Source organism: Chiloscyllium plagiosum, unplaced genomic scaffold (genome assembly GCF_037043375.1).
Source record: "Chiloscyllium plagiosum isolate Xiang-an unplaced genomic scaffold, Cpla_swu_hap1 HiC_scaffold_28, whole genome shotgun sequence".
Classification (NCBI taxonomy): Eukaryota; Metazoa; Chordata; class Chondrichthyes; order Orectolobiformes; family Hemiscylliidae; genus Chiloscyllium; species Chiloscyllium plagiosum.
In genome coordinates this window covers 15,162,951-15,186,824 of record NW_028270166.1, presented here as the reverse complement: position 1 = coordinate 15,186,824, position 23,874 = coordinate 15,162,951, and the positions used below count along the sequence as shown (strand labels likewise).

Below are 23,874 nucleotides of genomic sequence, written 5' to 3'. Positions count from 1 at the left end.
AGCATTCAGTCTATTCAGCCTTTCCCTATTGCTCAAACCCTCCAACTCCAACAACATCCTTTTAAATATTTTCTGCACCCTTTCAAGTTTCACAACATTCTTCCTGTAGCAGGGAGACCAGAATTGGGTGCAGTATTCGAAAAGCGGCCTAATCACTGTCCTGTATATCTGGAACACAACATTCTAATTTCTATACTGAACGCAGTGACTAATAAAAAGGCAAGCTTGCCAAATGCCTTCTTCACTATCCTGTCTACCTGTGACTCCACCTTCAAGGAGCTGTGAACTTGCACCCAAAAGATCAGTGCCCACAATCCTGAAGAGCTGCCCAACCAGAACAGAGCGTGAGGTTAAAACTTCAGTTACTTACATAATGAATAATGTAGGAATGATGTCAGAGAGACACGATTAAAGCAGAGAAAAGTAAAAGGGAACAGGAGCTCTAACCGAATGCGAAGAGGAAGAATGCATTGCTGCAGCTTTTTGGGTCAAGCACCACAGCCTTATGTATGACGTGACCTCTATCATATCCCACATTAAATGTGTATTATGAATATGGAGCTCTTGTTGAGATAGGTGTCTTAAAATTTATTAACACTGTACAATGTTAGAAACTCTCAGATTTACAAATAATCTGGGTTCTACACTTACATGACAAACATTATAGTCTGCTGACTGCAATGATTAAATATCGCATTGACTCCGTTACATTAAGAATGAAGGACAGGCAAGAAACTTCACACTGGAATGTCATGCTGCATATCCAACTAACTGTCTTAAAGAGCTCTGATGAAGAGTCAGCTAGACTCTAAATGTCACCTTGCCCTCTCTCCATGGATGCTGCCTGACCCACTGCGATTTCTAACATTTCTTGCTTGCAGACCAGATTCCACCATCAGCAGTAATTTGCTCTTACATTGTCTTAAAATTATGCTGCTTTTCTGGAATCTATTTAAGAATACAACTTTGATCAAGTTGTAAATGGAGTGTTTTTGCAGAAAATCACCAGGCCTCCAGCATTATCATTTGGGACAAAACAGGCAGAACCTGGCAAAACTAGAATCTGCAAGTATAACATTCATTGTCATAGTTCACTTTAAACAATTGCCTTAAATAACCCTACACAAAACCAAATGAACAATGTTTCACAATACATGCACTAAAAGGAGGCCTCTCTATTCTGAGAGATAGCCTAAGTGGTGCAGAGAATCATTTCCTGTTGGCCACTGTTCAAATGCTTAAATGAATTTAAAATCTAATGCTCCTCAATGGACAAAAGCATTCATTCATAGAATCAGAGTCAGTTTTTAAAAAAACATCGAAAGAGGTCCTTGAACCAGTTGTGTCCATGCTAGCCATCTATACTAATTGCATTTATCAGAATATGGCCCGTAACCTCCTGTAATGCAGTATTACAAAAGGTACATCTAAACAGTTCTTACATTTATTGAAAGATTCCCACCTATGAGTGCAACCTTTCTATCTCAAATTCACTCAAACCTACCTGCGCCTTACCTTCTATCCACCCGGTCATTGACTGCCTGACTAAAAGGGAAAGGTTTCACTCCAAATCTCCTTTCTATTCCATCAAAGCCTTTTACAACTCCAGCAGATCCCCTCAGCCTTCTGAGCAACCCACCCTGTCAAGACTCTCTTCATAGCTGAGCTGCTCCAGCCCAGCCAACATCCTGGTGAATTTCTTCTGCACCCCCTCATATTGAATAAATTCTGAGCATTGCAATTATTGGTGTCAAGGATCGTGCTCATTTCAAACAAGCCCTCTTGTACATTCAATAGACAAAAATAGAATTAAAATGGCACCAAAACTGAATTTTCAATTATAGTTAATTAAAGTGCCCCCAAAACAAATCCTACCATTCTAATCCTAAACTTACCTACCAAAAACCAGGAGGAGACTTCTTGGACTGCTTTTGAGAGTCAGCCTGTTAGGTCAATGATAATGATCTAATAGTCAGTCACTTGTTAGGGATTGATTAATGCCATAGGTTGATTTATTTGAAAAACACATAATAAAAGTGATGAAGCAGACATTACAGCAAGCCAGATATTCCTATCTGTGCAGTTTGTGCAGCAGATGGTTAGGCAGAGTCTCAACTTTATGTACATAATATAACCACTTACAGCACATGGAGACCTTAAAAGGTAAATTTTCTTACAGTCAAGGTACAACAGCAATTATTTCTGCCAAATTCAGAGTATCCCTGAAGCAAAGATTTTATAAGTATGTATGTTAGCACTTGTCATGCTTGCCAAGTGCAAGAGTTGAATTAGATTTGTGCAGTAAGCCAAATGCAGATGGATCCCTTCTGTGTATTCAGATTCTAATGGGTAAAGAAAGGGCATGGTGTTTTAGAACCATTATCAGGGCACTGAGTATTCTGGATTTCCCAAATACCTCGTCTACTTCTGAGTTGAATTAAGTATATCCTGGCTCTAACTTTGCACCAAGTTAAATGCCCTTTTAAAAAAAAATCCAAGATTTCTGTCACAGGTAGAAGCTTCTATAGTCGGGTAACTTGCTAATTCTGGTTTCTGCAGAACCAGATTGATCTGTATTGACAGATCAACCTATCACAGTGACATTGGTGCCAATGAATTACAGACTCCCTGGAGAACAGCACTCAGCTAGGTTACACGCTTCGGTACCACAACATGTAGACCTGAAGAACCAATGATTGGATATTGATCTAGGCTATTAATGGAATCAAAGATTTAAAGCACTGTTACACAAGCTGCAAGAATATTTAACAACTCAAAACTTGAAGCACGCTAAATCAGTAAACCATCGAGGGAGCCCGTCATGTTGTGATCAGAGTTGATCTCCTCAAGGTTTCTGCGAGTGTGGTCACTGGGAAGGCAATGTTTAGAATTACAGCACATTTGATGAGGGTTTTCTTTTTTGAAAAAAAAAGGTCTTAATTTAAACAAGACAAAATACTAAGTTAAAATGATAGTTTATTTTTGGGTCCATAGTGGACAATGTTTTGGTAGCATACTATCACAGAGAAGCCCAAATGACCTTCCATTCTGATCCCCATAATCGAGGGTGAAGTGTTGATCTCAGACAGTTCACCTGATGAGGGGGACCACATTTTCCAGGCTGTGAATTAGAAGGCTCTCTCCTACTCCATCTGGCTCAAGAAAGGCTACACTCTGTTGCTATGTAGAGCAGGGTGAGCCACACAGTGTCTCAGAATCTTACAGCATGGAAAATAAACCCTGTGATCTAACAAATCTATGCCAACCATGTTCCCAAACTAAACCTGCCTGCCTGCACTTGACCCCTATTGCCTTTAAAGCTTACCTGTTCATGAAATTATCCACATGTCCTTTAAACATTAACTAGATATGCACCCACCACTTTCTTTGGAAGTTTATTCCACATACAAAGCACTGTAAAAATAAAAGTAATCCCTCATGTCCTTTTTAAATCTCTTTTCACCTTAAAATTATGCTCCCCAGTTTTGAATTCCATTACCCTTGAGAAAGGCCCTGGTCATTCACCTTCTCTCTGCCCCTCGATTTTACAAACTTTCCTTATGCTAGGGTCACTCTCCAACACTTCAGTGAAAAGAGGTCCCAATCTCACCAGTCTATTTTTTCATCTCAAACTCTCCATTCCCAGCAACACCCTGGTAAATCTTCTCTCATTGCTAACTTGCTTCACAGAGGAATCCATGAACAGGTTGTTACACCTGGGGCCCATAGTGAATTAGGAACTTGATGCTTGCTTTAAGTGGCCACTGAGGATGACCAAAGTAATGGGCCCTACAAACTTAGCAGTGAGGCAAATATCTGAGCAGAATGGGCATCAGTTCCCATCCCTGGGGGATGACATGCTTTACACTTGACTTCTGCTTTTTGGAAAAACAAACATCCCAACTGATCAATTTTTAAGCCAGACTCGGATTCCTTCATTGCTCACAAGCTGATGAATCTACTTGGTCCTTATTCTGTTCTACACCAGAGAGACCCTTCTGGTGTAATGGTCGTGCACGAGTTCGAGGCCAGTGTGCAATAACAATTCTCAATGTTGATTTTACATTGCCATACAGATGGCAAAATCCAAACAGCAATACCCCAAGCTGTTTGTCAATCACCTCAAGACCCCAGTCCAGATTCTCTCACACCTCAAACACGGAATTGTCACATGAATACCTTTAAGAAACATATGCGGGTATACAACAATACTCTATAGAAGAAATTAAATACCAGGGTTTAGTGGTAACCAAGCACATAATATTCAATTCCAATGACATGGAATGCTAGGTTGTGTAGAGTTTTCTTTGAGGCTTTTGGAATTTACATTCCACTCTTTCTCAAGATCTACAAGCAATTGATGCTTTGAATCAGAATGAAACAAAAAAAGTTTATTAATACCCTAACCATCAGTTTCTCAAAAGCATTTTGTTCCTTCTCAATAAAATGCCACGAGCTTTTGTTTTTAAAATGATTCCTCATTTAATGTCTATCCTAACAAATTAAATTTTGTCCCAGATTTACAACTTTTAACATGCATGCAACTTGTAGGCAGAACTTTCCATTTCAAAGCTTCCTGTTCAAATATTTATCTTTGGGGTGTCTGAGATGATGGGTAATATATTCAGGAGCTTGGTAGCATGCAGCTCCTGGTGCTTTTACAGGAACTGCTTTGAGGACAGTCCATAGGCAATGCTGGACATAGATAGTAACATCTTCTAGCCAGTGATGCGGCAAATCCATCCACAGAGATCTTGGAGGATCTAAGAAAAGTGGGCTGCGACACGGTCTCAAATTTAACATACTCATACTGGTTTTCAAATTCCAACCGGTTTCATCCACAACCACCCACTAATGAGATGGCCCCCTTGTTATTGGCCAGGCCAGACCCCCTCAAAATATTTCAACGTAGCTGAGTCCCTAACTTTTTCTTATTTTAAAGGCAGATGTGAAGTAGCTATTCCAGGAGTGATGCAGCTGGTCAAACCACTCATCTTTAATGGAAAACAGAATTTATTTAAACACTACAATTGAAGCACAAACAAAAGAAAACAGAACTTTGAATAACTTAATTTGAAAACTCAACCAACTTGACACCAACTAAGGAGCTGTTCCAATTCCCGTAATATCCCCAGAAACGCATCCCTTGGCAAAAAAGGTAAATTCAAACACCAGATTCTTATAAGCAGGAGGGATTTCAGAGAGAAGTCAACCAGGGATCATCTGCTGAAGCATGGAATGTTTTTCACTGAAGCAGCTTCTCACTGTCACAACTAAAAGAAACTGAAAAAAAACTGGAACTGGGAGAAGTGGCTACTCCCCTGCTATTGTTGAACTAGGCTCTTTCCCAAACGTTTTGGTATTTCTGCTTTTACAACCTCTCTTTAAAAATCCCACCGACAAAATAACTTAGTTAAAGAGGCAGCATCATCCCACCCTCGAACCCCATTTTTAATCTCTCGTATCATACACTACAATCTCTCTCTATGACCTATTCTGGAATTTTGTGCAGCCGATATTTTCATCCATTGTAACCTTTGTTGGACATTTCTAACTGCCTAGACTCTACAGTTCCCAAGACTCTCTACCATTTTCTTCTCAAATAAAATGCACCTTAAAATTTCCCAGTTTGGTCCTACTTTCGGCTACCTATCTCCCAGCAAGGAAAACGGTAGCAAAATGGTAATATCCTTGAAACTGTAATCCAGCTGCTCAAGTTTAGGATTCAAATCTCACCATGGCAGGAACAGAATTTGAGTTTGATTAATAAAATCAGCAACTGAAAGATTACTATGTCTCAGTAAAGATTACTATGAACAACTAGCAATTGTCATAAAATCCCTTTAGGAAGGCTAATCTAGCAGATCTTAACTGGTCTGGTCTACATGTGACTCCAGACTCTCAGCAAGACAACCCCTACTTGCGCTCGTAAATGGCCCTAGTAAGTCACTCAGTTGAAGGCTAATTAGGGACAGGCATGATGAGCAAGATTGCAGATGACACTAAAATTTGTGGTATAGTGGACTGCAAAAAAGATCTAAGATTACAAGGTCTTGATCATTTGGACCAACTGACCAAGAAGTGGCAATGGAGTTTAACCTGGGTAAATGGGATGTGCTGCATTTTGGTAAGACAAGGCTGGGCAGGACTTACGCAATTAAATGGTAGGGACTTGGGGACAGTTGTTAAACAGACAGATCTAGGGGTGCAGGTATATAGTTCCTTGAAAGTGGCATCAGATAGACAGGGTGAAGACGACAGCGTTTGGCACACTTGGTTTCAGTGGTCAGTGCATTGAGTACAATAGCTCCCCCCGCACCTGCAGGAGATACGCTCGAAGACCTATCACGGAAAATGGAAACCGCGGATTGGAGCGCAGCCATTCATTTAAATGAGAAATTTATCTTCCCAGCAATTGTCCCTGGTTCTAGAAGGTTCCCTATACATTCGGGCCACAGTTAACCACGGCTACCTGAAACCACAGAAAACTATTCTGCAGATACAGGGGTCACCCTGTATAGGAGTTGGGAGGTCACGTTGAGGCTGTACAATACATTGGTGAGGCCACCTTTTGAATACAGCATACAATTCTGGTCGCCCTGCTATAGGAAGGATATTGTTAAGCTAGAAGAGGGTTGGGTACAGAAAATATTTACAAGGATGTTGCCAGGACTGGACAGTTTGAGTTTAAGGAGAGGCTAGGACTTCTTCCCCTTGTAATGTTGGAGACTGATGGGTTTAAAGAAGTTTATAAAATTGAGGGGCACAGGAACGGTGAATAGCCAAGGTCTTTTTCCCAGGGTGAGGGAAGTCCAAAACTAGAGGACATAATTTGAAGGTGAGAGGGGATAGATTGACAAAGAGACATAAGGGGCAATGCTTTCCACACAGAGGGTGGTGCACGTATGGAATGAGCTGCCAGAGGAAGTGGTGGAGGCTGGTACAATTACAGCATTAAAAAGGCATCTGGATGGAGATATGAATAGGAAAGGTTTGGAGGGACGTGGGCCAGGTGGGACTAGTTCACTTTAGGATACCTGGACAAGTTGGGCTGAAGGGTCGGTTTTCATGCTGTATGACTCGAAATGCTGGCCTTATCAGCATGTCCACATCCCATGAATAAAAGAGACAAATATTCACTGTATGTTTGATGTTATTGCTGTGAAGCTCCTTGGGGAGGACAAAGGTGCTTTCCAAATGAAATTTATTATTCCCAACAGACCAAAATAAACCATGTTGCTGAAATTCAGCCAATGAGAAGAGAAACACTTTTCACCAGGTCTGCTCCCAGTAAAGGTGAGGACACAAACTGAGCATGTTTTCATCAGAGGGAGTAGTATAATACAAATAGAGTGTGAGCTTCTCCAGAACACAGAATGCCAGTTCACAGTTAACTGTCTATTTGTTTTTTATGGATGGCAATCGGGTGACTAAGGTTCTGTTGTTGTCAGTTACACCTCCTCAAGACCTATTTTCTTACTTTAAAAATCAAACTAATCCCACGACCACCTCATTTGGTCTTGCACTAATCAAAACATTCATTATTGTATACCCCTTTCATTCTCAATTCCGTCTACCACCTGACTCAGCTTGCCTTGCCTACTCACTTAAGACTCACCACACGTGATCTCTAATGGGTTCCAGTTCTGGTAAAAGCCATCAGCCAGAAACGTTCACCCTCTCTTCTCCTCAGAAGCTACCTGACCTGCTAGGCATGGTCAGTGTTGTGCGCTTTGATTTCAGATTTCCCTCTCTTCCTGCACCCCCTTCTCCCACCTTCCACAACATTCAACCTTTTACAAAAAAGGGAATACTGAAGGCACAGTGGTTAGCACTGCTGCCTCACAGCGCCAGAGACCCAGGTTCAATTCCCACCTCAGGCGACTCTCTGTGTGGAGTTTGCACATTCTCCCCGTGTCTGCGTCGGTTTCCTCCGGGTGCTCCGGTTTCCTCCCACAGTCCAAAAATGTGCAGGTTCGGTGAATTGTCCAAGTTAAATTGCCCGTGGTGTTAGGTGAAGGGGTAAATGTAGGGGAATGGGTCTGGGTGGGTTGCGCTTCCGGGGGTTGGTGTGGACTTGCTGGGCTGAGGGCCTGTTTCCACACTGTATGTAATCTAATCTAAAAAATCTAAACACTATCAAAAACAAATGGCCACATCAGCTAATGGGAAACATGAAGGGTGCTTGAAAACTATGCTTATGTCCAATTCAAAAGAAAAACACATGTTAAAACGTTCACTTTGATTTTAGGGCAAAAGGGTCATTCTCACATTGCCAGGATTTCTGCTCCTCCCCCCACACCTAGGAAGGCGCTCACTTTCAAAAGGTTAATGGTGTGCACACATTCTGGTTACACTGTGCACAGCAACAACAGAACAGCAATCACAAAACACAGACACAACCTCGGTATGTGCAACATTAGTATCACACCTATTTCCCAGTCATATTTTGAAGCATTTTCTAATTCAACATGGCAGGACCTTCGCAGCAGCAAAGAGAGGTCAACAACTGTAAATGCACGGTTCCAAGTCCTTGTTACAAAAAAAAATTGTAAAAGCATCTTGAAGGAAGGTTATCATTTTACACCAGACTCTTTGATCAAATCCAGAGGTTTTAAAAAAAACTCTACAGTTTTATGAGCATGTTTGGCCATTAGCTCCAACTCAGCTGGCTATGTGCAAGTTGATTTATGACACATTTACCATGCTGCTCTCGAAAGTGAAGATGGCTATGCACGACTGGAAAGTCAACTACAGACAGTACTCCTGCCTTCAAATACAAATATGACTGGTTATCAGAGGCCCCAGAGACATGAACAACCAACCACAGTCTTGCATGTTTGCCATCAGGTCTCCAGATGCGGCAAATGTTGAACTTTTTATTTTAAAGCTCTGGGAATACTGCTTAAAATATGACCCAACAGATTTCAGGCCTCTTGTGGGTGCCCAATTTCCATTATTTCACCTTCTACCCCAACATCTACCTTAAATCTCTCGCTACCTGATGTCATCCCTTAAAACATCTGACTTACACTTAGGTCAGATGTTCTAATCTGGCAAAGCTTACTGAACAATGAAGTATCTTGATTTTTTAATGTTAAACACTGTATAAATTCAGGACGTTGCTGTTTCTTTAAGCAAGTGGACTTATTTATTAATATGTAACACCCTGGAGAAATAGCCTAATCATTTGAATATAAAAACTTAAGAGGTGTTAAAATCACAAGCTTCTTAAAATCAACTAACCTTCTTCCTAGAATTCACCCAGAGGTAGTGATTCTTCAACTTGAAAGGGCTGCAGCTCCCCGTGGTGAAAGTAAATGAGGTTCAACAAAGGATACGTCGTTTTACAGAGCAGAAGGAAGGAATCTCTCAGTTGCAGAGATTTTCTAAATATAACCACCAACAATTGTACCTCAGCACCCAGAGCATTTTTCCTCCCACACCAAAAGATATAGTCACTGATTTCAAAATAAATGACAGAGGGGAAAAAATGGACTTTGAAGTATAATTGATGCACATTTGTCAACCAGAAGAAAATCTAAGGTTAATGGAAATGAAGGTGGGGAGATGGAAGAATAGGAGTGAAGACACATTCAACCAGAATATAACATACGGGATTCTGAGGGGGCTTGACAGGGCACATACTGAGAGGCCGTTTCCTCTCATATGAGAGTCTCAAACGACAAAACTGAGGGCTTGGAAAGAACGCAACGTTGCAGGATAAATATTTCTCTTTTTGCCTCCTGAACTTTTCATCTGACAGGAAAGTACAACATAATACCATATTCCTATCCCATCTAGTTCACTAATGTCTTTCAGCAAAGGAATTAGTCTTACCTTGCCTCCACTCAATTCCAGACCAACATTTCTTCTAAAGCTGCATGACTCCAAGGTTCCATACATGGTAATCAGTGTCAAAATGCCAATCGTGGCATAGATGTCCGCTTCCAGACGTCACTGTCGTGCAAGGACCTCAGAGGCCTCTGGAGCCAGAACAAAAATTAAGGGAAATTCTCCTCTAGACCCACAAAATGACTGGCTCTCAACTGTCCTCTGAGCAAATAGGGATGGTCTGTAATGTTATGATACCTTTGCCTCATGACTGAATTTAAAAAAAACAAATGCAAGGCATGCAATTAGAAGGTACAGTAAAGCTGCTGTAGTCTAACCAGACCATCGGGCTGCTTTCTCATTACAAAGATGATTGGTGGTGGCAAAACTGATGGTGACCAGGCCTCAGGCAAGAGGAGAGGTCGAGAAGGAAAGACCTTCACTGTAATCTCAGTCGATGCAGGAATTTCAAGAGGGTTATTTTCTAAAAGGGGAAAACTGAAGCACAAAGGGACTTAGGAGTCCTAGCTCAGGATCGTTTCAAGGTTACCATGCAGGTTAGTTGGCAGTCAGGGAGGCAAATGCAATGTTGGCATTCATTTCAAGAGGGCTACAATGTAGGAGCAGAGGTGAACTGCTGAGGTTGTAGAAGGCTCTGGTCAAACCACATTTGGAATACTTGAGAGCAGTTTTGGGTTCCATATCTAAGGAAGGATGCATCGGCTTTGGGTCTAGTGGAGGTTTGAGTCAAAGAGTGCAGTGCCGGAAAAGCACAGACGGTCAGGCAGCATCTGAGGAGCAGGAGAGACTATGTTTCGGGCATCAGCCCTTCATCAGGAATTAACGTAGGCTCAAAACGTCAACTTTCCTGCTCCTCGGACACTGCCTGATTGGCTGGGTTTTTCCAGCACTGCGCTCTTCGACTCTGACCTCCAGTCCTCACTTTCTTCCAGTGAAGGTTTACAAGAACGAGCCTTGGGATGAAGTGCTTATCACAAGAGGAGCGGTTGAGGACTCAGTCTGTATTCACGAGTTTAAGGATGAAGGAGAGACTTCATCGAAACTTAAAGAATACGGAGGGATACGGGTAGAGCGAATGGAGAGATGATGTTTCCACTAGTAAGAGAGACCAGGACCGAAGGACACAGCCTCAAAGGAGAAGGTAAGGCCCTTTAGAATAGAAATGAGGAGGAATTTCTTCAGCCAGCACATGGTTAATCTATGGAATTCCTTGCCACAGAAGGCTGTGGTGACCAAGGCATGGAGAGATCATTTAAGACAGAGATAGATAGGCGTCTGATTAATAAGGGGATTGAGGGTTCAGGGGGAGAAAGCAGGAGAACACAATTGAGAAACATATCAGACACGATAGAATGGCGAACCAGTCTCAAATGACCTAATTCTACTTCAAACTCTTACGATCTTATGGAACCTCTTCTGTTGGCATTGGAAACCGGCTGTCGAGCCAACCAAGCTGACTGACTGTCTTCTGCAATCAGTCCAATTCTAATGGCGAAATATTTAGGGGTCAACTAACAACGATGCATTCAAACTCAATTGTCTCAAATGAATAAGCATGCAGCAAATTTGGAAATATCTTGTGCCTCCATTTTTATTCATTACTAAAATTTTTCCTAGCTTTCCACTCCTGGATCACAGTCGTTATAAGGCAACCTGTGCAGCCCTACAGCTGGTTGGAGTATCTGTGTGAATGGGAGAACAAAGATGACAGAAGAGTGCCCTAATGCATGCCTTTAAAATGACTGAGCAGTTTAATGGAATAGACAAACGGGAAAATGCTTCCATCTGTAGAACCAAATCTAAAAAAAAATTAAGGCTCGGATATACAAGACAGGTCACTAATAAATTCAATAATGAAGTCAGGAGAAACATCTACAGCCAGAGTGTGGTTAGAATGTGCAGCTTGCTAATATATGGGAATAGATGATCAAACTGAACATTTATTATCATTCCTTGGGATTTCAGCATCAATGGCAAGACTAGCATTTGTTGCCTACCCCCAATTGCCCTAGATTAAAATGCCTTACTTAGCCATCTCAGAGTCACCACCCTACCAGAGGTCTGGGGTCATATGCAGGCCAGACCAACTAATGTCAGACAGATTTCCTTTCCTAAAAGGGATATTTCGTAAACCAAGTTGATGTGCTATTTATAAAATGTGTTCAATGTGCTGGCTCGGCCATTATTTATTGCCCAACCCCAATTTTACTGGAGAAGGTGGGGGTGAGCTTCTTGAACCACTGCAATCCTTGGGGTGGCAACTGATGATCACGGGCACAGTCATCATTACTGATTTATGAATGGAATTTAAATCTGTGGTGGGATTTCAATCCAAATCATTAGCCTTGACGTCGGAGTGCACTGTAAGCCCATAAGACAGAGTTGAAAGTAAGCCATTTAGCCCATCGAGTCTTCTCTACCACTCAATGAGATCATGGCTAATCCATTAATCCTCAACCCCACTCCTATGCCCTTTCCTCACAACCCTCTAGTTATTTACCAATTAAAAATCAGACCGAGTGTTGAATATTCTTAATGCAGCCTCTACAGCTCTTTTAGTGAATCCATAGATTCGTTGCCCTCAAGGTAAATTCCTCATGTGTCTGAAATAAGGGACTCCCTTACACAGATTATTCCATCTGGTCCTAGACTCTCCTCCAAAAGGAAATGACTTCTCAGCATCTATCCCGTCAAGCCCCCTAAGAAAACTCAAATGAGAGGAGACCTTATTTTCAGACTTCCTTGCAGTGTAAACCAACCTATTCAGCCTCCTCGCATATGATATTCCTTTCAGACACAGGGCCAACCTCATGAACCTTCTGTGAACTGCCCCCAATGCCAGCATAGATTACTTTTGAAGGGGATCAAAACTGTTCAATATTCTAGCTGTGCTCGAATAAAGTCTTGTATAGTTTTAATAAGACCTCTCCATTTTTGTATTCTATTCCCTTTTAAACAAAAGGCTAATATTCTATTTGCCTTCTCCATAAAAAGTCTATCCATCTAAGTTCAGCAGGTTATAATTTATGCACAAGGACATTCCAGTCCTCTTGTACTGCAGATTTCTGCAATCTGTCTCCATTTAAACAATATTCAGCTCCTCTATTCTTTCTGACCAAGTGCATAACTTCACATTTTCTCTCAATATTCCACATCTGACAAGGTTTTGCCCATTTACTCAAACTATTAGCCGATTGAAATTAAGAGAGCCAGTAATGTACCGGGTAATGCATTTAAGGGAATGCTAGTGAAGTACCGAAGGTGAAAAGAAGTCAAAGGATACGTTGATAATGTTAGCTAAGACAAGAGGAAGCACATGTGCAGCAAAGTTGATGCAACCATGATGGGCTGTTTCTCTTTCATAACATGTTCTTCCAAGTAAAACATGTTGTTATATAATAGCTGCTCACTTATGTTAACCAGATCTTTGACACAGATGAAACTGTACAAGCACTGACCCAGTACTTACAATAACAGTACACAGTCTCTGCTGTCTGCTCCTCCATCCTGTTATGATTCCAATAAAGAACAGAACTTTGAACTAACCCTCTTCCTCTTCACTTCATATGATCCAGTTGGGATTTCAAAGGCAACTACACTAGTTGGTTAACATTATTTTACAACTCCTCCACTCCGGCAGCGCATCCGATCATTAAATGCCATTACTCACCCCAAACAGCATCAAGTTGACTTTGCCGAAGTGTAATCGGGGCCCAATCTATTGTGCAGCATACCAGCAATTGTAACAACATTGATTTATAGCTTTATTAAGCCTTCTCTGGAGAACAAATGCAATCTTCACACCAATGGGTTTGAAAATAAATTTCAGAAATAATAAATCAGTGCCATAATGTACAGTCACATTACAGCTCTATAAAATGCTGGGTCAAAAGGAATGTAAAACTGCTTAAGCTCCCAGCTTTGAAGGGCAAGAGGGACAAATGAGTCTTACTGCACTACCTTCAACTTTCTATCCATGTCTTAGAAATAATTCAGCTCAGAGTACAAAACAGCAAAATCACTGAGTGACCGAAAGCAATCGCTCTGACAGAACAATGGTGACCATCTTAATCATACAATATTTTCTGTGCCTGGTCCTTGCTCAGTGTTACCTTCCTTTCGTCAACAAGAAATATTGTGTCAGGATCAGTCTCTGTCTTTGCTGGCTTTACTCCTCTCAATAGGTGATGGAGGCCAAAGTATTAAAAACCATTTATTAATAGCATTGTTTCAATCCCCATAAACTTGAAAAGGTTTTAATGAGAAAAGAAATTTGAATTTTTGATGTCTAATCAAAAAGGATCATATACCAGGATTAAGACTTAAAACTTTTACTGCAACAAACAAATTAAAAGCAACAGTACCTAAGCACTACTCTTGTAGGCAAATAGTTTAAAAGTGACGAGAGAACAATTTTTTAAAAAGTGTTATAGTTCGGCTTTACACTTGCTCAAGTGGACCAGCTCCTCCCCTCCAGGAACCAGTCCTTAGTAATTCACAGGTCTAGAGTGCTCCTCTATTTTCCCTTCATTAGTTGGGCAACTTTTAATTGCCAAACAATCTTTCATGATGTGGGTTTTTCTGGAGATTACTTCTCCCAGACAAAGTTAGGTGCACTTTCCAGCCTCATTCAAATCCTCAAAAACTGGGTGGCTAGCACTGCTGCCTCTCAGCGCCAGGGAGGCAGGTTCAATTCCAGCCTCGGACGACTGTCTGTGTGGAGTTTGCACATTCTCCCAGTGTCTGTGTGGGTTTCCTCTGAGCACTCTGGCTTTTTCCCACAGTCCAAAGATGTGCACGTTAGGTGAATTGGCCATGTTAAATTGCCCATAGTGTTGGGGAGGTGCTTTGGTCAGGGGTAAATAAAGGGTCAGAGGAATGGGTCTGGGTGGGTTACTCTTTGGAGGGATGGCGTGGACTTGTTGGGTTGAATGGCCTATTTCCACACTGTAGGGATTCGTAGATTCTAACTTGGTCTTTTTGATCAGAGCTTGAACTCCCATACTCCTTCCACATCGTGAACAAGACTGGTAATGTCAATCTCTGCTCAAAGATTCATGCAGAGTTACCTATATACTGTACAAGGTTCAGGGCTTTCTTCAGTAAAAAACTGCAACCCAATTCTACAATGGTGTACTATGACAGTACTTATTCTGCAGTTCATCTTCCTGGCAGTGGGAATCTCATGGGCCTTGTATCCAGACAGATAGGTTAATTAGTTGCTTATTATCTGGACAACCAATTCCACTTAATATCATAATCAAATTGACAGTTTAAAGTTGCAAAGTGTGCACTGATGACTGCCAGACCATGCTTTAAATGATCTCACCATTACCAGTATACCTATTGCCTAGAGGTGTGAATATCTTTTATCTACTTCCCAATAAAGCAACCTTGGCTCTCCTTTAACAATAAAGCCAGCCAATCTTGGTGCTGGGCATAATTCAGAACAAGTCACATGACCCCCTCACTTCTCAAATGTACCCTAAATTAAATAATTCCATAATATAGCCTTACAATGCAGTTCTTCCCTCATGCAGGCTATTTCAACGGTTGCAAGAATGCTTATGCTATCTTTGTAACAGAAGAAACTAGATGTAGATATCATGGTATTAGAAGAATCTAACAGACATTTATTACAGCTAGCTATAATGTACATGAGTTGCATTCACAGACACATAGTTTAATGTTAGTCCAAACATTTAAAAGATTACCAAGAGAGAAACATGCTTCCAGTAGTATGTCAAGACAGATCAGGAGACCGTCACATCCTTTAGTCTTGGAGGTCCAAGGGCTGCTCTCTTATTAGAGAAGACAGGTGGTGGTTTAACTGGAGGGGCAGTAGACTTCACGCGAGGAGAGAAGTTGAGAAGGCAAGTCCTTCATGGTAGCATCAAGCTGGTGGGGGATCTGAACCTTAGTGTTGACACCACTCTGCATCACAAACCGGCCTGTCAACTGAGCTAACGGACCCCCATGTCACTAAAACGAATATACTGACATACAGAGTGTGACAATATAACATCAAGATTTGGGAATATTAGGCCTCATAATTCTCACATACATTCATTCACAATCTCTCCTCTAGCAACATAGCATCAGCGCCCCCCCCACCCCCCACCCCATCCTACAACAAACACAGAAAACCAGAATCAATCCACATCACTGCACCGCCTCATCAGAAACATCACACAGGTGGGGAGCAGTAACTGGGAACTTGGAAAATTGTTGTAAGCACTGACTATCAGGGAGAGATGGAAATAAGACTAGAAAAAGAGCATGCACAGAAATGGTACTTCAGTCAAAATGTTAAACCGCAGTAATATTTCCGACTGCCAAGCTTGCCCTTCCTGCCTGCACAGAGAGTTCATTTCGAAACAGCTGAATTAAAACTGAAGATTTGGCTCACTTCAATTAACCTCCTGAAATTCATCCTGTCAGATGTCAGGTTTGATGCTCATCATGCCAGCTGGTTTCCGAAATTACAACCTCATTAATTTGTTTTCTTAAAAACCCTGCAGAGTAAAATGCAATTCAATCTCATCACACTACAAGAGATTTCAAATGAGGAGTTTTATCAACATGCAACATTCAGTCCCAACATCAAGCTGGTGCTAACCAGTAACCAAATATCCAAATGTCATTCCACAGACTCCTTTTTTTAAATCAGCCAAAAACTTCTGTGATCTATCCTCACTATACAATTTGAGTCTAGAACAAGTTTAGATTCTCCTAGAGTTATACAGTGAATTCATCTGCTGCCTAGCTGAGACACAATCCAGGAAGACTTTTTCCCTACTTTTGCTTAGGTTAGGTTATGTTAATATTGCAAACATCCAAATCCCACTGACATTAAGCTAATCTGTTTTTGTGCTGATTGAAGGATAAATATTGACAAAGACACCATGGGAGAACTCCTTTGCTCTTTGAGGTGACATTCATTCAAAGAGGCTAATGTCTCATCTGAAGATGATACCAACAGCAGTGCAGTGCTCCAGTCCTGTTTTAGAGCGTCAGCTTTGATTTTTTAGGTGATCAAGCTCTGGAATGGAAATTGAACCTGTGTTCAGAATGGCAAAGAGGGATACTAACAGAGCCACAGTCATCAACACACATCTCTTAGCAATGATTAACCAATATTAAAATTGATCAACATACTGGAATGCCACAAGGATCTGTGGTGGGTCCACTACTTTTTGTTATTTATAAAAATGATTTGGATACGAGCATAAGAGGTATAGTTAGTAAGTTTGATGATACCAAAATTGGAGGTGTAATGGACAGCAAAGAAGGTTACCTCAGATTATGAGGTACCTTGACCAAATGGGCTGAGAAGTGGCAGATGGAACTTAATTTAGATAAATGGGAGGTGCTGCATTTTGGGAAAGCAAATCTTAGCAGGAGTTGTACACTTAATGGTAAGGTCCTAGGGACTGTTGCTGAACAAAGAGACCTTGGAGTGCAGGTTCATAGCTCCTTGAAAGTGGTATTGCAGGTGGATAGGATAGTGAAGGCAGCATTTGGTATGCTTCAGAGTATTGGTCAGAGTATTGAGTACAGGAGTTGGGAGGTCATGTTGCGGCTGTACAGGACATTGGTTAGGCCACTGTTGGAATATTGCGTGCAATTCTGGTCTCCTTCCTATCAGAAGGATCTTGTGAAACTTGAAAGGGTTCAGAAAAGATTTACAAGGATGTGGCCAGGGTTGGAGGATTTAAGCTCTAGGGAGAGATTGACTAGGTTGGCGCTGTTTTCTCTGGAGCGTCGGAGGCAGAGGGGGGACCTTAGAGGTTTATAAAATCATGACGGACATGAATAGGATAAATAGACAAAAGTCTTTTGCCTGGGGTGGGGGAGTCCAGAACTAGAGGGCATAGGTTTAGGTTGGGAGGAGAAAGATATAAAAGAGACCTAAGGGGCAACTTTTTCACAGAGGGTGGTCCATGAATGAAATGAGCTGCCAGAGGAAGTGGTGGAGGTTGGTACAACTGCAACATTTAAGAAGCATTTGGATGGGTATATGAATAGGAAGGGTTTGGAGGGATATGGGCTGGGTGCTGGCAGGTGGGACTAGATTGGATTGGTATATCTGGTCGGCATAGACGGGTTGGACCAAAGGGTCTGATTCCATCTTGCACATCTCTATGACACTATGATGACTCAAAATTTGCTGTTGTTATCCAGTGCAGGTGCCAAATACTCCTCGTCCAGAAGTCTGGTCTCGCTAATCGATCACATCAGGGAATGAGTTGGTAGACAGCATCATGGAGAAAGTGAGGACTGTAGTTGCTGGAGAGTCAGAGTCGAAACATGTGCCATTGGAAAAGCACAGCAAGTCAGGCAGCATCTGAGGAGCAGGAGAATCGACATTTCGGGCATAAGCCCTTCAGAGGGCATCATGGTCCGGCTCAGTTATCGAAGGGACCAGATGACCACCTACTCGTGTGGTGGGCTGTTGCAGTGCTGTTACATTTTATCACTATTCTTATGATGCAGTGCACATGGTCAACAGCACACTGAGAATTTAGGAGCAGAAATTAGTCCTGTTTGACAAAGAGTGGACAAATTATACACTCTGCCTCCTTTCAATTCCATTCTAAATAGCATCTGTGCTACCCACTAAGAATACCCTCTCGCTCTATTAAAGAGAGAACACACTCAAACAGGCACAAAAGTCATACATACTGACTATTCAAAGTGATGAAGCATTGCATAGTTGAAAGTTTGAGAGTAAACTGTTCGCAATGTCGTCAATTGCCATTTTTAGTGTCAATACCACATCAATCTGGTTATGGTACAGCACTTATACCCATCATATCTCATTCCTTAGCAACTTCACATTAAAATTTCAACAGAAGAACAGCAAGCGTTGAAAATTTACAACCGCAAACAGAAAATCCTGGGAATCAGCCAATATCCTTGGAAAGTGCAAAGTCACATTTTGAATTGGAATGAAGTTTTCCCCAAGACCAGAAAAAGTGTGAAAGACTTTTGGTCAAACTGGAGAGAACAAGGTGCTGGTGTAGGGGAGCAGAAGCAGAGAAATACATAATTTGTAGAATGATACAGCACAAAAGGTGACCATTCTGCCCATTGCGAATGTACTGGCACTTTGAGCTTTGTAAATTTCCCCTTTAGAAGAATTATTGAAACGGTTTCCAGGCCAGGCATGCTGGAGAACAAATTGGCAAAATTTTTCTTTCCTCAGGTCATCTCCAGTTCTTTTGGCAGTTTGCTCAACTTTATGCCACTTCGATAAGTAGAGGAGGAAAGGTTTGGAGGGATATCGGCCTGGAGCAGGTCAGTGGGACTAGTTTAGTTTGGGATAATGTTTGGCATGGACTGGGTGGACCAAAAGGTCTTCTCCTCTGAACCCTTTCTGTTCTAGGGACAGCAACCCTTGCCTCTCCTCGACTCCAGAGTTAAGTTGGGCATTGCTGACATCTATGTGGATGGACAAAGTTAAAAATCACACAACACAAGGTTACAGTCCAGCAGGCTTATTTGGAAGTACTAGCTTTCAGAGCGCTGCTCCTTTAATCAGGTAGTATTGGAACAAGATAAAACACAGAATTTATAGCCAAAGATTAGAGTCATGCAACTGAAATGATACGTTGAGCATTTCAGTTGCATGACACATTAATCTTTTGTTATAAATTGTGTGTTATGAGACTGCTGCACAGGTACTTGATAAAGAAGCAGCGCTGTGAAAGCTCATGCTTCTGAATAAACCTGTTGGACTGCAACCTGGTGTTGAATGATTTTTAACATTGCTGATATCATTCTAGTAAAATTCTGCAGATACGCAAATCTGAAATTAAAACAATCGAGTACGGTTAGAACTCAGAAGGTCAGGCATCATCTGTGGAGGGGAGGTGGTGGGAGTAGTAATGTCATTGAACTAGTAATTCAGAACTCCAGGTTACCGGTCTGGGGACATTGGTTTGAATCCAGTCATGGCAAATGAAGCATTTTATAGTCAATAAAAATCTGAAATTTACTAAACAATCATGTGGCCATGATCAATTATTGTTTAAAAAAATCTGATCCGTCCTTTAGGGAAGGGAATCTGTAAGTGACAATACTGCAGCCCAATGTACATAGATCAAAACTTCAATCTGCAGGCAAGATGCACTATGTCGAGGCTGCTGCAGAGCTCAAGCAGACATGTTACAGAAAAAAAACTTTTAATCGATATCCATGCAGCAACTACACACCATCATGAGAAAGCAGTTAATTAATCATAACGCAAGTGTTGCTTGAACTTCTCACCCATTACAATGGATTTTCATACCACAAAAAACAGGAACCTGCAAGGAGTCAACACATTCTACCAGGAACCAGAGGATCTTAACCATTCCATTTCTAGATGCTACTCAGCAGGAAATGAGCCCCCCAAAAGACGTTAACAGTTCATAATATAATGTCACATTTGATTTCCTGGAACATGAGTGGAAGGAGAGAGTAAATCATCAAACAATAGGCGCACAACTGAAGTCAACGACATTTACTTTTTAAATATTTAATAAAGGTTGAAAGCTCTGAAGCACTTTATAAAACGTAATAATAAATGAGACAGTGCCCATTATTAATTTATCATTCAAATTAATCTGTCGGCAGTTCCAATTAAAAAGAACATTTAATTATTCATTGGTGAATAATTGGAAATTACAAAGAGAAAAGTTCTATTTACAACCAGGCTCAATCATGAAATTTGTCACATTTATGGTAGGACTAATTTCAGGGAGAATACATAGCCTCTGTAAACGGCTCAATGACAAGCAATGAAGTGTTTCTCAGGAAAAGACCAAGAAAGCTACGTACCTGTTTATGCATTTCGATGTTCAAACCATAAGACATTTCATAATACTGGGGGGGAAAGAAAATCAAACCAAAATGTTAACATCTTGCACTCTTTTGAATGACCCTCTGGTGAGGTTGTTACTCATACAACCATGTTACAATCACCAAGATATCCATTTCTGATCTCTAGTGGAAGTGGTTTGTGCATCAAATGTAATGCATCAGATAAATACACAAGGTATGTCAACCCTTCAAAGCCAAATTCCTGTCCTTGGAGACTGCCATAAAGCACACTGCCTAATGTGAGCTCAATGCCTTTTTTCCCCCTAGACAGAGATGTCTTCACCAGGTCTCCCAACAACATTATATAGGATACTGCTCGCAGTTCCTAGGCTATATGGGCATTCACGCTTCTGTATTCTTCCATGGGAGAGGGTGCTCCTGACAAAGCCAGCATTTTGTGCCTACTCCTAAATGCTGAGTGGCTTGCGAGGTTTTTTTCAAACATCAGTGAGTCAACCAATTTGCGGTGGGTCTGCAGTCACGTGAAGGCCAGTTTATTTTTGGGGGGAGTGGTGGGAAATAACAAATTTCCTTCTTTAGAAAGATATTAGTAAATTAGATGGGCTTTTACAAGATTCAATGATAGTTGCCATACTCCTCATAACTGAAAGTAATATTACATTCCAGATTTAGAAATTTAAATTCAATTCTACCAGCTGCCATGTTGGTACTTAAACCCGTCTCCAGCACAACAGCCTAGGCCGCTGGGTAACTCGTCCAATGACTTCATGTTTAGCCAGTGGCCTGCCTCATTTGGTTCAGATTTCGAATCTGCTTTCCACCACCATACGTATACACACAACATCTAAAAAAGGTGGCATCATCAGGCATAGAAACCTTAGTCAAATTCCTCTGAGCCTGGGTCAATAAACCAAGGCAGAGATCAGCTAATGTAATTTAGGCTAGGGACTGAAACAGGTTTATGCTCCTGATTAGAAATGTCAGCAGAAAAATCAAGGATTAAGTACTTAAAACAATCAAGTGTTTGGTGGCCCAGGTGCCTCCATACTCAAGAGAAGTTGCAACGAGAGAGGAGATAAGATCAGGGAGGAGTGAAAAATGAAGCATAGAGGGGAACACACGGTCAACTACACTTTTCACATCAAGTGCAATGTAAAAACATTCCTCATTCAATATTTAATCCAAGAGTTGCATTCCATGTTGGTAAGGAAATCCCACTGCTTAGTGCACAAACAAAAAAAAAGTCTCATGCCCAGTCTTCCAACTGAAAAATAAGAGGGGTGGGGGGGGGGGGGGGGGGCAGGTGCACCTTTGGTGTTAATAAGTTCAGGCGCAATTATTTCAAGCATCCATTTCAAATTAAACAGGGAAGTCTCAGTAATTATTTGGGTAACATTGCAACTGTTGGAATTAAAACTGAGCTGGAGAAACTCAACAGCTCTGGCAATATCTGTGGAAAGTGTGAGTGAGTTAGTCTGATCAGATTCTTCCCCAGAACTGGAGGTCCTTGGAACGGTGGGTTTTTATAATGTTGACAGAGGGGGAGGAGTGAACTTAAGTGGAACAGATTGACAGGTACTCAGGATAAAAGAAAGGGAGTGCTAATGAATCTTAAAAGTTTTCACACCTAATTATCTCTACTTTACCACCATTAGCACTCCCTTGACTTTTGCGCTGAACACTATCACCTTCTGTTCCACTCCTCCTCCTCCCCTGCACTTTATCAAATGGTATAAAATCCACCATTTTCCAAACTCTTCCATTTCTGATGATGATTCACACTGAAATGCTAACTGCATTAGATGCTGCCTGACCTGTTGAGTTTCTCTAGCTTTTTAAAGAAAAAATTCAGATCTCCAGCATTTACAGAATTTTTCAGAAACTGCTCATGAGCATTGCCCAGAAAACCCATGTGTGGCTAAAATGGATAGGGAGCTCAAATGTTCCTAGCCTGTCAGTTCAAAAAGAATGCATAACACACCAACATTGCATCACCATTTTTAAGTTAGGGTTAGCAACACTGTACATATGACATGGTGGAGAAAGATTTATAGTTCCTTTACGATTAGTGAGACCTTCCCCACCCCTGCAGGATATGTGCATCTGAACATTGTATTCTGCATTGTGTCAATGTAGGTGGGCGACAACCCTTTTGTAAAGGTGTAATCAAAGTAAGGTCCTTACCATGACATAATGGCGCTGCATTTCTGTCTTTTCACTGGCCAGTTTGTCACATTCCAACTTGAGGCTGTTGTTAAAAATACAAAAAATAATTTTTAAATGACAAATTTGAAGAAAACATTGTTTTCATTCAGGTTTCATTCCAAATTCAAGCTCAGTACACTTGTGGAAATGAAGTGAAAACATTACACCCACTTGCATTTTCTTTGTATGACTACCCAATACATCCACTGAAGACAATAAAAATCCACTGCTCTCATGCTCTCTGCATTAATGATCCAAATGAAGGAACGGAGGGCATTCTGGCTAAGTTTGCAGATGATACCAAGATAGGTGGAGGACAGGTAGCATTGAGGTGGGGAGTGCAGAAGGATTTGGATGGGTTTGGAAAGTGGGCAAAATAGTGGCAGATGGAGTACAACGTGAGAAAGTGTGAGGTAATGTACTTTGGTAAGAAGAATAGAGACCTGAACTATTTCCTAAATGGACAGAAAATTCAGAAGTCTGGGTGTTCTAGACCAGAATTCTCTCAAGATGAACTTGCAGGTTGAGTCAATAGTTAGGAAGGCAAATGTAATGATGGCATTTATTTTGAGAGCACTTGAATATAAAAGCAGAGATGTACTTCTGAGGCTGTATTAAAAATGTAAAATCGACATTTTGGGCAAAAGCCCTTCATCAGGAATAAAGGCAGAGTGCCTGAAGGGTGGAGAGATAAATGAGAGGAGGGTGGGGGTGGGGAGAAAGTAGCAAAGAGTACAATGCATTGATGGGGGTGGGATGAAGGTGATAGGTCAGGGAGGAGGATGGAGTGGATAGGTGGAAAAGAAGATAGGCTGGTAGGACAAGTCATGGGGACAATGCTGAGCTGGAAGTTTGGAACTGGCGTGAGGTGGGGGAAGGGGAAATGAGGAAACTGGTGAAGTCCACATTGATGCCCTGGGGTTGAAGTGTTCCGAGGCGGAAGATGAGGTGGTCTTCCTCCAGGCTTCTGGTGGTGAGGGAGCGGTG

The 23,874-nt window shown here is 41.4% G+C and overlaps 1 protein-coding gene across 2 annotated transcripts in view; it reads right to left on the bottom strand.

The window, feature by feature from the left end:
* LOC122565382 (TLE family member 5-like) overlaps window positions 1–23,874 on the bottom strand; it is a 126,889-nt gene that overhangs the window by 60,870 nt on the left and 42,145 nt on the right. For both annotated transcript variants that reach the window (XM_043721309.2, XM_043721308.2), the window contains exons 3-4: window positions 22,867–22,930; window positions 20,680–20,724 (exon numbers count right to left, since the gene is read on the bottom strand). In XM_043721309.2, coding sequence (XP_043577244.1) covers window positions 20,680–20,724; window positions 22,867–22,930 — 109 coding nt within the window. The remainder of the gene's footprint in view (window positions 1–20,679; window positions 20,725–22,866; window positions 22,931–23,874) is intronic.